Consider the following 13,431-nt stretch of genomic DNA (forward strand, 5'->3'; position numbering starts at 1 on the left):
GGGATGGTGGAGCAGATGTGGCTCATGCACTATGGCCTAACTGAATTCTTGAGCCAAAGAATCTGGAATCTTGAGCAAATAAGAGTTAAGCTATTAAGTTTTGAGCTGGTTAGTACACAGCAATAAATAACCAAAACACTACTAAAAGAATAAGGAAGGTATAGCAAATAATGTAATTGTTGGGAAAAAAATACAATTAAAAGTAGGTAATCCAAAGGAAGGCATGAAAAGAAAGAAAACAGAACAGATTAGATAAATAAAAGCAAACAGTAATATCCATTTAAACTTGCTTCTAGGCAATTCCGTGTATGAATAAACAAGTAGGCTTGTCTCAAATCAGTTTTTAAGCCTGAGAAACCTTGTCTTTTCTGTATTAGCCTCTGTATCCTGTGCATATTATTTCCACCTTAGTTTAATGGCCTAGCCTTGATACAATTTGAAATAAGCCTGCAGTGGCGATCCTACCCTTAATCTATTCTTTGCTAAATAAATAAATAAATAAATAAATAAATAAATAAATAAATAAATATTCTTTGTTGAATAGATTTAAAAGAGTTTGCCACCCGGTTTGGTTTAGAAGAGTTTAAGAAAAGCTTGGAACCATATATCTATTACTATCACCTCTCAGCTCCTACTTTTATAGGCTTCCATATGTCTGGTAAGGTAATAGTTGGCTTTTTGAACCCAGAAAGTCTCCAAATGATGTCATTAAATGAGTTTATACTTGAGGCCACAGGCCGAGAGCATCTTTTTCGCAAGCCTTATTGTGACCTCTCTCTGCCAGCTGTTGGGGATAAAGCCATCATTAACTTCCTTTTATTTTGATCAGGGCCTTTCCTTCCCATAGATAGTGATTATATGATGTTTCACGTGTTTCTTCCTCCACCACTGAAAAGCTGTTCATCATAGGAACTTACCATAAAGGCGCTTTACAATCCAGACAATACGGCAAATTCTCATAGGGGGATATATATATATATATATATATATATATATATATATATATATATATATATATATTTTTTTTTTTTTTTTTTTAGAGAGAGGAGTATGTGGTGCCCCTACATGCTGCTTGATGGGTGTCTGGGTTGATCAGAGCTGCAGCCTAAGGCGAAGCCTAGCACACGCCGAGCACGGAATAGACAAGTATCGAGTCAATTAGTATGGTGTCTGTGGGCTTTAAAACATATTTATTGTCGCTTTTTCGTCAAAAAAAAAACCTCCAAAGGTAGGTCACCTGAAAGAGGAATGAATGCCTCAACCCCATTGAGGCAGGGGATACATGGCGCTGCCTGCCGGGCCGGCCCGTTGGGTACGGAGCTGGCGACCCCGTCTGGCCGCCGCGGCCATAGCAGCCTTCTGCCGCCCCTGGGGGTTCGGCGGCGTCAGGGGCCGGAGGCGTCTGGTGAGGAGGCACGTAAACAAAGCCAGCCGCACAGAAACGGGTCGTTCCGTTTCGCGTCCTCCCTCGGAGGGAGGCCTGGGATTTCTCGGAACAAAGTGATCCTCCATCTAACCGCAGGCAGGTGGAGCCCGCCCCACGGGGAGCGCGCGCTTCCTCCTCATCGCCACCCGCTCAACGAAGCTCGCTGACAGGGGACCCTCCCGGCCGGAGCCGCCCGGAAAGGACACGCCCCCCTCGAGGGAGCGCGCGGCCGCGAAAACACCTCTCCCGCCTCCCCCGGCGCCTTCTCACGAGCGCGCGCACGCGGGAGGGGGCGGGGCTCCTTCCCGGCACCCAGTGAGCGCGCGGCTCCTAAGCCCCACCCCCGCCCAGGCCCCGCCCCCTCAGCCGGGGCTGTAGCGAGCAGGCGACCGGAAGCCACTTTAAAGCAGAGCTGGAGGTGACAGGCGAGTGCTAGCTGGGTCCGGAGCGAGCGCCGTCGCCGCTTTCAGCGCTCGCGGCGGCGGGATGACTCGGGCGCCGGTCCCCGCGTCCCCAGCCTGCGACCCTTAGAGACGACCCGAGCCTGCTCTCCGCGCCGGCCCCCCGGGCGGACGTTGCCCGCGAATCGGCAGCGCCGCGCACCTCGGCTCCTGAGGGCGCCGGTTGCAGGTAAAGGACTCCGGCGGAGCTCTGAGGAGCCGGCGGGGGCACGCTGGCGGGCGAGGCAGGGGGCGCCGGCCCCGCGGCGACTCTCTCGAGGATCGAGGGCGATGGCTACTTAAATTGTGCGCTTTTTTCTTCATATATATGTATTTTTTTTTGTACCGAGTTCGCTCGAAGATGGGATGGGTGTACCCTTCTCAGTCACTTCGGGCCTCCGGCAGGTGTAGACACATCGGAGCGAGACCCTGAAGGGTCTCCTCAGGGTCGCGGCGTCTCCGCCGCCCGCGCGGGAGGGAGCGTCGGGGCGGCCTCCCCCGCGGGGGCCACTCCGCACACCGAGGAGGGAGGCGGGGCGGCTGCAGGGGAGCCTTCCGGCCGCCCCGCGTCCCGGGGGCTGCAGCCCAGAAGTTAGCTGGCTGTTTTCGGGTGAACTTGGAAGGTGCGGGGAGTCTCCGTCGCCCTCCCCGGAGAAGCGGCGGCCACTTTTCCCCGCTCCCGGCGCTTCGCGGGGCGGGCGGTGCTGCGACCCATCCCCGTGAGACTCGCGGAGCGATCGTCCCCTTGGGGAAGGTCGGCTGAGAGGTGAAGAAATGACTGGAAGGCCCCGGGAGTGAGTGGCTTCTGGGGTGCAGGGGATCCCGGGCTGGGGGAGGAGGCTAGACCGAGGGGTTTGGGGGTGCGGGGCTCCGAGATGCTCGGAACTCCCGGACCAAATTGGCCGAACCTGGCGGCGCCTCCTCAGCCGCGCTGCGCCGAGTTGGCGCGGCCCCGGGTGCGGAGCTGCGCGCATCGCCGCGGCCCCAGGAGGCGTCGCTCGGACCCGTGCTCGGCGCCGCCGGAGTGTCCGGCAGCGCGGCGGGCCTCGGAGTCCTTAAGTTCGGAGCCCGCGGTTTCCCTTGGAGCGGGCTCGGAGCCGAGCGTGCCCGAGAAATGGGGGGCATCCGAGAGGTGTGGGGAGCAGTGGTGGTAGGTGGCCTCCTGCTGAGGGGGACCCCAGGAAGTGCCCTTCTCATCTTTTATGTGTGTGTATGTGCTTTTGGTATGCAAACTCATTGAGGAACTGGGTTCTGTTGACTTCCCCCACTCCAGCCACTCCTGCCGTTCTCTGCTGCTGCTTCGGTTTTATTTCCGAGTGTGGCTGAGGACAACAATGGGGAAAAGTTGAAGTGTGTGTGACTCAAGATTGGTTTAAGGTCTGTTTTGCCTTGATGGGGTGTGATAGGAGGGTGTGCGTGAGTGCGTGCGTGTGTGTGCATGTGTGCGTGTGTGTGCCTGCGTGTGTGTGTGTGTGTGTGTGGAGGATGGCACAGGCCGGTTTGGTGTGGTGGAGAGGGAATACCACAATCTGTGCCAATTGTGCCTTGAGGCAAGAGCACTGAATGATGAATAATAACGCCTGGCTTGGCTGCTTTCCAGATGATTTATGTCTTCTGTCAAGTCCCTCCTCCTGCGTGAAGCTTTCCCTAACAATGGCAGCTCACGCTGAACTCTTTCTACCTTTCCCTTTTGTACTTATCACGGAGGCTAACACCTTGTGGGATGTGTTTTTTGTTTTTTTTCAATCATTTTTCTGAGTTTGATCATTATGTGCTTTTTACACACAGATTCAAGAACTCAGATCTTTAATATCCCATTTTTCTGGGGACTCAATTTTATTATTTTGTGTTATTGTTGACCCATAAAATCTAATAGAACTAGGCACTTTAGGTTCTTTTTTTTTTTTTTTCAGTTATTCAGACACACACACACACACACACACACAAATATCCTTAGTACCAACTGTTTGCATTTGTGTTAGGCACTGTAATGGGCACCTGGGTTGCATACTTGATGTAGTCATGGGTCCTTGCATCAAATATCTCTTTCAGTCTATTGGATAAGAGAGAAGAGTATTAATTGCTCATCACCAATCCTTTTCCACTCGACACAATGCCTAAATATTTTCAGAATTAATGAGTGCTAGATTATGGAGGAGATACCATTTGTCATTTTACAAAGTTTCTGTGGCTTTATTCTTTGTTCCATTTTTCCCCCCAAAGGGTCTGATTCCTTGAAGAAATAACTTTTATTCACTTTCAGTAGTTCATAAGGAATCTGAAAATGTGGCTTGTGTTTATATTTATTATGTTATTTTCTACAATATTTCTTCATTTGCCTTTAAAAGTACATGTGTAACTTTTTTGAAGACAAGGACAAAGGGGTCTCTTTATGAAGTTGTGTTTGGTTTCTAAAACAGTGTGTGCTGTAGTTGTTGTTGATTTACTTTCTGTTGCTAAACAAACCCTGGTATTCCTCCTCCAGCAGTGGTAATGTTTTGGAGATTGCAAAAGTAGACCCTTGATGTCTTTGGGGTTTATATTGAAACTTTCTGAATACAACAGGTCATCGTTTTGTTGTATGAACTTAACTCTTGTTTATAACAATTAGCCTATGGTAAAATTGGTTTCATTATACTTGTTTTTCCTAAAATCACAGGTGACCTTAAGTAAGGACTTAATTGAATAGGTGCTTCAACAGGCTCCTGACTTTCTCCTATATAACATTTTGAGAGCCCCTATTTCTTGAGTATGTCCTCACACCTAAATTCACTCACTATTTAACTTTGAAGTTTATCCTTCATTTGATGAACTGTTTTTTTTGTTTGTTTGTTTGTTTTTTAACGAGAAACGGTTTTGTCACCTCATGAGAAAGGCAATAAATAAACAACTGTAAAAAGAACCACAGAGCAGTGAAGATGTGGTTTCCCTGCTGTCATCAGTTAGATATACTTATTTCTACCCCTCATTTCCCCCCTCCCATTTTATCCTAGACTTAGAATAAAAATTCATACCCCAGCAGAAATACAAATCATTGTATATTAAGTCCACAAATAAATTTCAAGTGCCTAAAATACTTTTTGTTTTACCTTTACCTTCTGTGGGCATAGCCATGGCTGTTCTGGAGCCTTAATTTCTTCTCAATAAAATTTAAAAAGATGAAATATAATGTAAGAGGAATTCCTGAAGGAACTTACAGACTAAAAGTAAACATTTTGATGAATGAATGGCATCCAGTTGTCAGCTTGTAAGTGATCATCTTCTTTCCTTTCCCGGTAGGATTTTAGACTCTGAGGAGCAATTGGATCTAATCCACATTATGGAAATGGAAACCACCGAACCTGAGCCAGACTGTGTAGTGCAGCCTTCCTCTCCTCCTGATGACTTTTCATGCCAAATGAGACTCTCTGAGAAGATCACGCCATTGAAGACTTGTTTTAAGAAAAAGGATCAGAAGAGATTGGGAACTGGAACCCTGAGGTCTTTGAGGCCAATATTAAACACTTTGCTAGAATCTGGCTCACTTGGTGGGGTTTTTAGATCCAGAAACCAGGATGCAGATGAGAGCAGCTTACATGAACCTATGGTGAAAAAACCCCTGGAAATCAACGCATCCTGTCCACCAGCAGAAAACAATATGCCTGTCCTGATTCCTGAGGAGACAAATGTCGGGGACCAAATACCAGAAACTCGCCCTTCTACTGATGCTCCAGAACAAGTGATTCCAATCCAGGATCACAACTTTCCATCAGAAACCATTAGTGGGACAGTGGCCGATTCTACGGCAGGGCATTTCCAGACTGCCCTTTTGCACCCAGTTTCAAGTGATGTTCCTGTTAGTCCTGACTGCATAGACAAAGTCATGGATTATGTTCCAGGGGTTTTCCAAGACAACAGTTTTACAATCCAATACATTTTGGACACCAGTGATAAGCTGAGTACCGAGCTCTTTCAGGACAAAAGTGAGGAGGCTTCCCTCGATCTTGTGTTTGAGTTGGTGAACCAGCTACAGTACCACACTCACCAAGAGAATGAAATTGAAATTTGCATGGACTTTTTGCAAGGCATGTGTATTTATGGCAGGGATTGTTTGAAACACCACACAGTTTTGCCCTATCATTGGCAGATCAAAAGGACAACTACCCAAAAGTGGCAGAGTGTATCCAATGATTCCCAGGAGCACTTGGAAAGATTTTACTGTAACCCAGAGAATGATAGGATGAGAATGAAGTATGGGTATGTATTTATAACTTCTTTAAAAAGCTGTTGTTAAATACTATCGAGAAGATAAAGAAGTTAAAACCTTAGTAGGGTTATTTTTTTTAAATAACCTAACAGGTTTTATTCTTTTTTCCACTGTTACTCTTCTGTCTGTGTGTTGTACTGATTTTTCATAGTGGTTGAATGAAGGCTATTTACCTAACCAGACAATAAAGTTTTTATGATTTGAACAATTCAGAAGTTACTCTGTGCAATATGATATGACTGAGAAGTACCTGTACATTGAATGTTGTAAATCAAATGCAATTTTAATCATACAGGAGAACTTGATTTTGAAAGAAAGTCCATGATGAGTCTTTTGATATAAGACTCATACCTAATATGTCTAATTTTCAAGTTTTGCATATTGAGTAGCTGCTACTTTTTAAAGGAAAATAGTATTGTTCGGAGATTTTTGTGGTCCTCTTGATTTTTAATGGTACAAACTATTTTTGTGAATGATTCAGATTCTTCCAAACTTATGCATCCTGCTCAAGCATATATATATATATATTTTTTTTTTAGTTTCCTTAAAACTTCTTGCCATTAAGATTATTTTAATTATCTTATAGGAAAAATAAATTCTACAATTCAGGGTTCTTTTTAAAAAAACTGAGTCATAACAATGAGTAAAGGGTATATTTATGTTAATGGGTATCTTTGTTTCTCATTTACATAAAAACAGTTTTCTCATGTTTTCCTATGCAAGACATATAAGTAAATAATTTGGTTCTTTTAGTATGGATATCTAAGTAATATTCACTGATAGGGAACTGAAATTTCCACATCTGAATTCTTCTTTAAAGTTATTTCTCCTGTAATGTGGAAGGAGTTAAAATGTGTGATGTTAATAGTTACCGGTATTTGTGTATGACCAAGAGTAAATATTCAAATTACTTCGGGGAAAAGAGCACGTCTATACATGCTACCTGATTTGGGAGACCATGAGGGCATCCTGACTGCTTCACAGGTAATGAATAGCCTGATATGTGTGTAGTACTGAAAGCAATGACCCATATGGACAAAAACTACCCTGAGTATCCTAGACTAGAAGTCCAGGGGAAAAACTTTCTTGAGAGTCATCTTTGTTCACAGATAAGTTGGATTACTCTCTTCAAGAGAGTCAACAAGCAAATGATGGCAGTAAACCATTTCCAAGTTGTTTAATTCTGCTAGTCTTGATGTTTGTCTTCTGTGTTATAACATAGTGCCAAAGCATTGTTGGCATTGCAGAAGCCTGGTCTTTTTTCTTTTCTTTCTTCTTCTTCTTCTTCTTCTTCTTCTTTTTTTTTTTTTTTTTTTAACTTTCTTGTTCCCATTTAGTATTGGATAAGTGGTTTCTTTTTAATATTTCAGGCAGATAGTACTCAGATCTGTGTCTTTTTAACAACTATGAGACTAGAATTTTGAGATGCAAAGGGACATTTGAAGGGATGTATGGAACAAGATGAGAAACAATATGAGGCCCAGGTTTAAAGGCATTATTATGTAGAAGACTCTTTGGGGTAAAAGTAAGATTATATCAAGAATATAGTTTTCCTGATCATGAATGTATTATCTTTATAATGGAATGCATCCAAGATTCTATTTTGCATGGATAGTGAAATTCTTAGATCCTATAATAAAGCTAAATACTTTTAACTTCATATTTTAAAGCCGGCATTGGAAGACAATATTTTCCATTTTCTTAAAACCTTTTTAAATAAGGCTTTGTCTAAAATCTCTGTTGCCCATGAGCTAGCAATTCTAATTGGTATGTAAAGGATAATTAATTTTATATACTCTCAAAGCCACTCTATCTTTCCCATCTCCAGATTGCAAAACTGCAGAATAGTAGCCTCCCACTTCACTCTTACGAAGCACATTTCCTGTCTGCTGAGTACTTCAGCATCTGGTACATTAAGTTTCTCTCTTGTTTGAATTGGTCAGGATTATTGTCCAACACATTACGTTCTGTTATTATCAGCAAAGTAAGATGAGTATTTTGATGGAGAGAATACAGGAACTCTTAAGTCAGCAGCATATTGGGTATTTTGTCCTTTGGTAAAATGCTGAAGAATAGACATGGATATTGTTGGATTAGTTATAAAGTAGTTGCAGTGAGTGCTTGATTTCCAAGTCAGTTTTACTGAAATAATGTTTATTTGACACTTGAGAGGAAAGGTATGAGTGAATTAATTATTGTAATTATTGTTGCTAATACAATGGTAACGGTAGTAAGTTGTCCTGCCCTGATAAAAATAGCAAAGTATTAAGTTAATTATTAGTAATGTGAAGAAGGTTCTCCATGGACTACTGTAAGAAATGTTATAAGACTGTAGATAGCTAAGTGTCAAAAATTAGACTTTTGGGAAGTTGACCTGTGGTCATTGCAACCTGGTTTTCCTTGTATTCCAAAGCGATGTTGTGTTTCCTGGCAACAAGATGCAGATAACGGCATGTTGAGCCTTGCTGAGAGATTCACAAACAAGCTGGAGCAGCCCAGGTTCACATGGTTACCACATTATTTGGCTAAAGCTATTAATCTCTGTGGTCAGGCCTGTAAAGCTGGTCTATCTGTGCAGATTGCACATAACCAGGAAGTGTGTGTTCAGCTGTGTATATGTCCAAGTCAGACCCCAGCAGTCTTTGGATTCAGGAAAAATGAATGACAGTTGTTAACCTCACTTGTGTTCAGTATTTTATATGACTTGATAAATCATTATTACATACTATATCTATAATATTTCATTGTGTGGAACTTGGAGAAAGTTCATAGTTCAGGGTCTGCTGTGCAGGTAAAATTCTTTGTTTTTCAAATGTATTAGATTTAACAGTTAAATTAATCCAAATTAGATTTACAGGGTTCATTTTATTCTCAAGAATGAAATTGGAGAGGAAGTTGAGTTAGATAAATTCACAAGTCCATTCTGCCTCTTTAATCAAGATCTCTAGATACTAAAAATATACTTAATAAAGAGAATTTCAATAATAAATGCTTATTTCAATAATAAATGCTTATTTGGCTAATTATAATGAAATTATTTTTCCAATTTTGCCTTGACCCCAAATTATGACATAATCCTACTTTCCCCCACTTTCTACTTTTGTACATCTGCAGATGTTCATTGCCAACATCAACTGGAAACTAGTTGTATGTGTGAACTCCCTGTATTTACATGCTGAGGCTTCTTTTACACACAGGATGGGCTTTGGAGAATTTCCAAATTCCAAATATGAAGTTAAGAAAACAACATTGAATGTTATGTTTTCAATTAAGAAAACATAGTCTCTGACAGTTTAGGCACTCATCCTTATTAGAAAATGATACTAAATAGTTTAAGTCTAAGTCTAAGTAGTTTTAAGAGAGCCTCACTAACTGTAGAATACTGATGAGGATAATTGAAATTGTGGAGGATGTGCAAATCTCCCATTAGCAACTAAAATCGCCATTGGTTTTCACATTACATCCATTTTAAAGTGTGCCAGAAGTCTTATAGTTATTATTAACCATAAAGAAGAGGCATTGTGCAAACCTTAATTTGGGGTTAATCTGTAGATGAAAATATAGCCTGTGATTATTTCTAATTCTGAAAGTTTTGAAGCAGAGTGGGAGGGTGAAGTAAAAAGTTGCAAACCCCAACTCCAGGGTTAATTTTTCTCCGAGGACAGTGTTCTTTTCTCCTCTTTGGGAATTAAGGCATATTGATAAAAGAGGGAGTTTTACTTGATATGACTTATGCCTAGAGTGTTTGCCGTAGTCTTAGTTTTGAGTGATTTCGATTGCTAATTTCTTTTAGAAGTGTGTGTGTGTATGTTTTTAATCTGTGCAGAGGGTAATAAAGATGACTTCACAGGGACTCTGTGAAAGAACACAGAATTGCATACTAATGATAATAAAGAGGATGTGATGTTCTTTTGTATATGACTTGCAGAATGGATTATCTAAAATAGAGCCAACTCCTGACTGAACTCTGCTGGAATAGTTAAATTAGCCAAGTTAGCTCTGGCCTACACAGCTGTGATGATGTATGAACTAACTCATTATGTGCTATTGATAATACTGGAGAGATGAGAACAGCTGAATCTTACTATGCCTTGTGACTTTTTGGTATTTCTTAAATATACACAGCTGGATGAATTTGAATTTATTTTAAAAATTCCTGTCTAAGAGAGAGCTCCATAAGCAATAATTGTATTCGAAGTGACTTTCAAAATGTGTGTCTTGTGCTTGAAGATAAAGCAATCTAAAGAATTATATTTTCTACCTCTTTATAATGCTATTTACATATGAAATAAAACTAATTGGTTTCTTTCTGTACTAATCCAGAGGAGTTACTGGGTCTTTTGAGCTATCAGGGGAATCAGTAGGAATCATTCATTTATTTTCTGTGTGTGTGTGTGTGTGTTTTATTTTATTTTTTATCAATCAGCAGATTAGATTTTTGTTTCCCCATTGATTTTTTTTTTTTTTTGAGAGAGAAACATCGATGAGAGAGAGAGAGATAGAAAGAAAGAGAGACACATCAGTTGGTTGCCTTCCACACAAACCCCAAACCGGCAACCCAGGTTTGTGCCCTTGACCAGGAATCAAACCCACACCCCCTTTGGTCTGAGAGGCAATGTCCTAACCACTGAGCCAAGCCAGCCAGCGCTAGATAAGACTTTTTAAAGCACCTGTCACCTAGTTTCAGGTTAGGTCAGTCTGTTCCTAATGTATTTATGGTAATGAAAATGAACTTGGCAAGAAGCAAAGACAGTTGGAGTAAATAGCTTATAAGATTATCTGGCAATCCCTAAAAATACATCATATATTATGCATTTTCTTATTGAGTTGACTATAAAGCTTTTACTTTTTGTTGTAAGTAAATGGGGAAAAGCAAGTAGTAAGTCCTTATTCTGCATATGTGTACATGCAAAAAAATGCAACTTTTGATTAATTCTGTGTCCCGTAAATCTATTTTCTATTGTTACACTAGAATTTCTAGATTTGCCATCGACCATTAAGCAAAGGTAAATCCATAAGTTCTTTCTAAGCATCTCTGATCTTAGTGATTCTTCATTTTATATTGGATTTGGGGCTAATTCTAAAGGGTAAATTAGTATGTAGCCCATACAAACCTTGTGTACTCAAAAGGAATGCTACTAAAATTCAACAATTTGAGATTATAACTGTTTTCTTATGGCCTCCCTTCTTTCTTATTCCATGATTTGAGACAACCAGATTCTCATCCTTTGTCTGATGGTAATAATTTTGATCATATTTAAATTAAGACCTAAGGTGCTCTTAACCTAGGTCAGCAACCTTTAATAATTACTAGTGTCCTGCTTGTGAGTTGCAGTTGCATTTTTGTGGAAAGAAAACTCAAATATGTGTGTATATCTTATTTTTGCAGAGGAAAAAAATAAATGTATTTTGAGTTATAAGATAACTCTTGATTATTGTGGCCCAAGTTTCTATGAGGGTGTGTAGGTTTTGCCAGAAAATCTTTGTTAAAAACAGGAGAGTTTCTCTTCTAAAATAAATCTGGGAGTCTTAAAGTGAATATGAATGATTTTGAATCATTGGAAGACACTAGAGTGCTGAGGGTTGAACCATTTTCTGTTTCATCTGGTTTTGATATTTATATAAAAGCCTAAGTTATGACCTAGCGACTGGAATGAACCAGAATGACCAATCGACCAGTCGCTATGATGCTCACTGACCACCAGAGGGCAGATATTCAACACAGGAGCTGCCCACTGGTGGTCAGTGGATTCTCACAGCCAACCTCCCACAATCTCTTCCCCTGGCTGGTCCCTAACCCCGGCAGGCTGGGATGGCCCGGCTGGGATGGCCCTGATCCGCCCCATCAGTCTGGCTAACCTCCCACAGTCCCTCCCTGCTGGCCAGCCAACCTCCTGCAGTCCCTCCCCTGGCCAGCAGGCCCTGATCAGCCTGTCCCCAATTAGGACTGAGCGAGATGGCCATGATCGCCAGCCAGGTCTAGGCACCCCACCTGTGCACGAATTTGTGCACTAGGCCTCTAGGAATAAAATGGTCCTATAGTTCATCATTTCTAGGAGCAAACAAGTCACATTTTAGATATGAAGGTAATTCTTTAACGAAAACAAAATTTTCTATTCATAGACTTATGGTAGTGCTTTCTAGGGACTAAGGATTATGATATACAAACTCACCTCTGTTTAAAAACCCTGTGTTAAAACTAATCCAACCCAGTCCCTGACATATTAACTAAAAGCTTTGACTTTCCATTGTATTGTAGATTAATTTCTTGTTAATAGGGAAATTTGAAATTGCAGGGGGTAGGTTGTGAAATATATTTTTTAATCTTTGGAAATAAAGGTTTTTATGTAAAATAAATAAATTATACTTATTCAATTTGGTAGTTTGTAAAGATATATATTTGTTCTGTACAAAAGACAGTTTTGCAGTTTTGTGCTAAATATAACCAATTCTGTGATTAGGAACTCAAATTTTAGAAGTTGATATTAATAAATTTCTAATTCTGAATTTCCAATTTTTCTTGCTGACCTAATCAGTTACTGTTGCTAAGACAAACATAGAAGGGAGTTAGCTAAGCATTCCTATTTGCAGTGTTCGGACAATAAAATGTGTCTGCCTCCTTGATCTTTCTCTGCTATATGCTATTTACTTATTGGTAACACCCACTTGACCAGAAGAGAACCTTTGCATGGTAATCACAATGAAAGAGTAAGCTCATATGTGAGTGAGAATGCCAGAATGACTGTTTCCTTTCACATGCTACAGAAACCAGTAATTTTCAAGTATGTGTGCCACAAAATGTTGTGTAAAGAGTGTATTAGAATCCCCTATGACTAAATTGTCTGAGAAAGATTTGTTCAGGAAACTTGTATTCTTTATGCAAATGGTACTGTTGCTTCTGAGCATAGGAAGGATTTGTGAATAGTCAGTGTTGAAACAGCACTTCTCATAATGATTGGAAAAGATATTTCGTTTAAGCCACACTTACTGGAATTTATTATATTAATTTTTATTTTCTTTTTGGATTAAGAAGTTCTTAAACTGTCCCTTCTCATTTGATATATAGCCATAGAATTTGGGTGACCTTATTTGCTCTAAAATTTACCATTACTGAATAGTCAGTGAAGAATGGCTGGGGTAGGAGCCCAAAAGTGAACTTTGCTTGCAGTAGTGCATGTGCTTTCAGAATCTTGCCTGTACCCTGTGATCTTCACAGCCCCTGCAGCTGATCAGGGGACAGAAAGGGCAAATGGCAAAAAATACTCAAAATAATTTCCTCCTGTGATTGGGTCTTTGGCTTTTGACAGTCACCTGGCTTC

The 13,431-nt window shown here is 41.0% G+C and overlaps 1 protein-coding gene across 1 annotated transcript in view; it reads left to right on the forward strand.

Moving 5' to 3' along the window:
* The first annotated feature begins 1,807 nt into the window (after positions 1-1,807).
* Positions 1,808-13,431, forward strand: part of TIPARP (TCDD inducible poly(ADP-ribose) polymerase) — a 28,608-nt gene continuing 16,984 nt past the window's right edge. Inside the window, exons 1-2 of the mRNA XM_084876019.1 lie at positions 1,808-2,056; positions 5,146-6,102. Coding sequence (XP_084732145.1) covers positions 5,186-6,102 — 917 coding nt within the window. The 5' untranslated portion in view covers positions 1,808-2,056; positions 5,146-5,185. The remainder of the gene's footprint in view (positions 2,057-5,145; positions 6,103-13,431) is intronic.

This window comes from Pipistrellus hanaki, assembly GCF_964339955.1.
Source record: "Pipistrellus hanaki genome assembly, chromosome: 2".
In the NCBI taxonomy this organism is placed as follows: domain Eukaryota; kingdom Metazoa; phylum Chordata; class Mammalia; order Chiroptera; family Vespertilionidae; genus Pipistrellus; species Pipistrellus hanaki.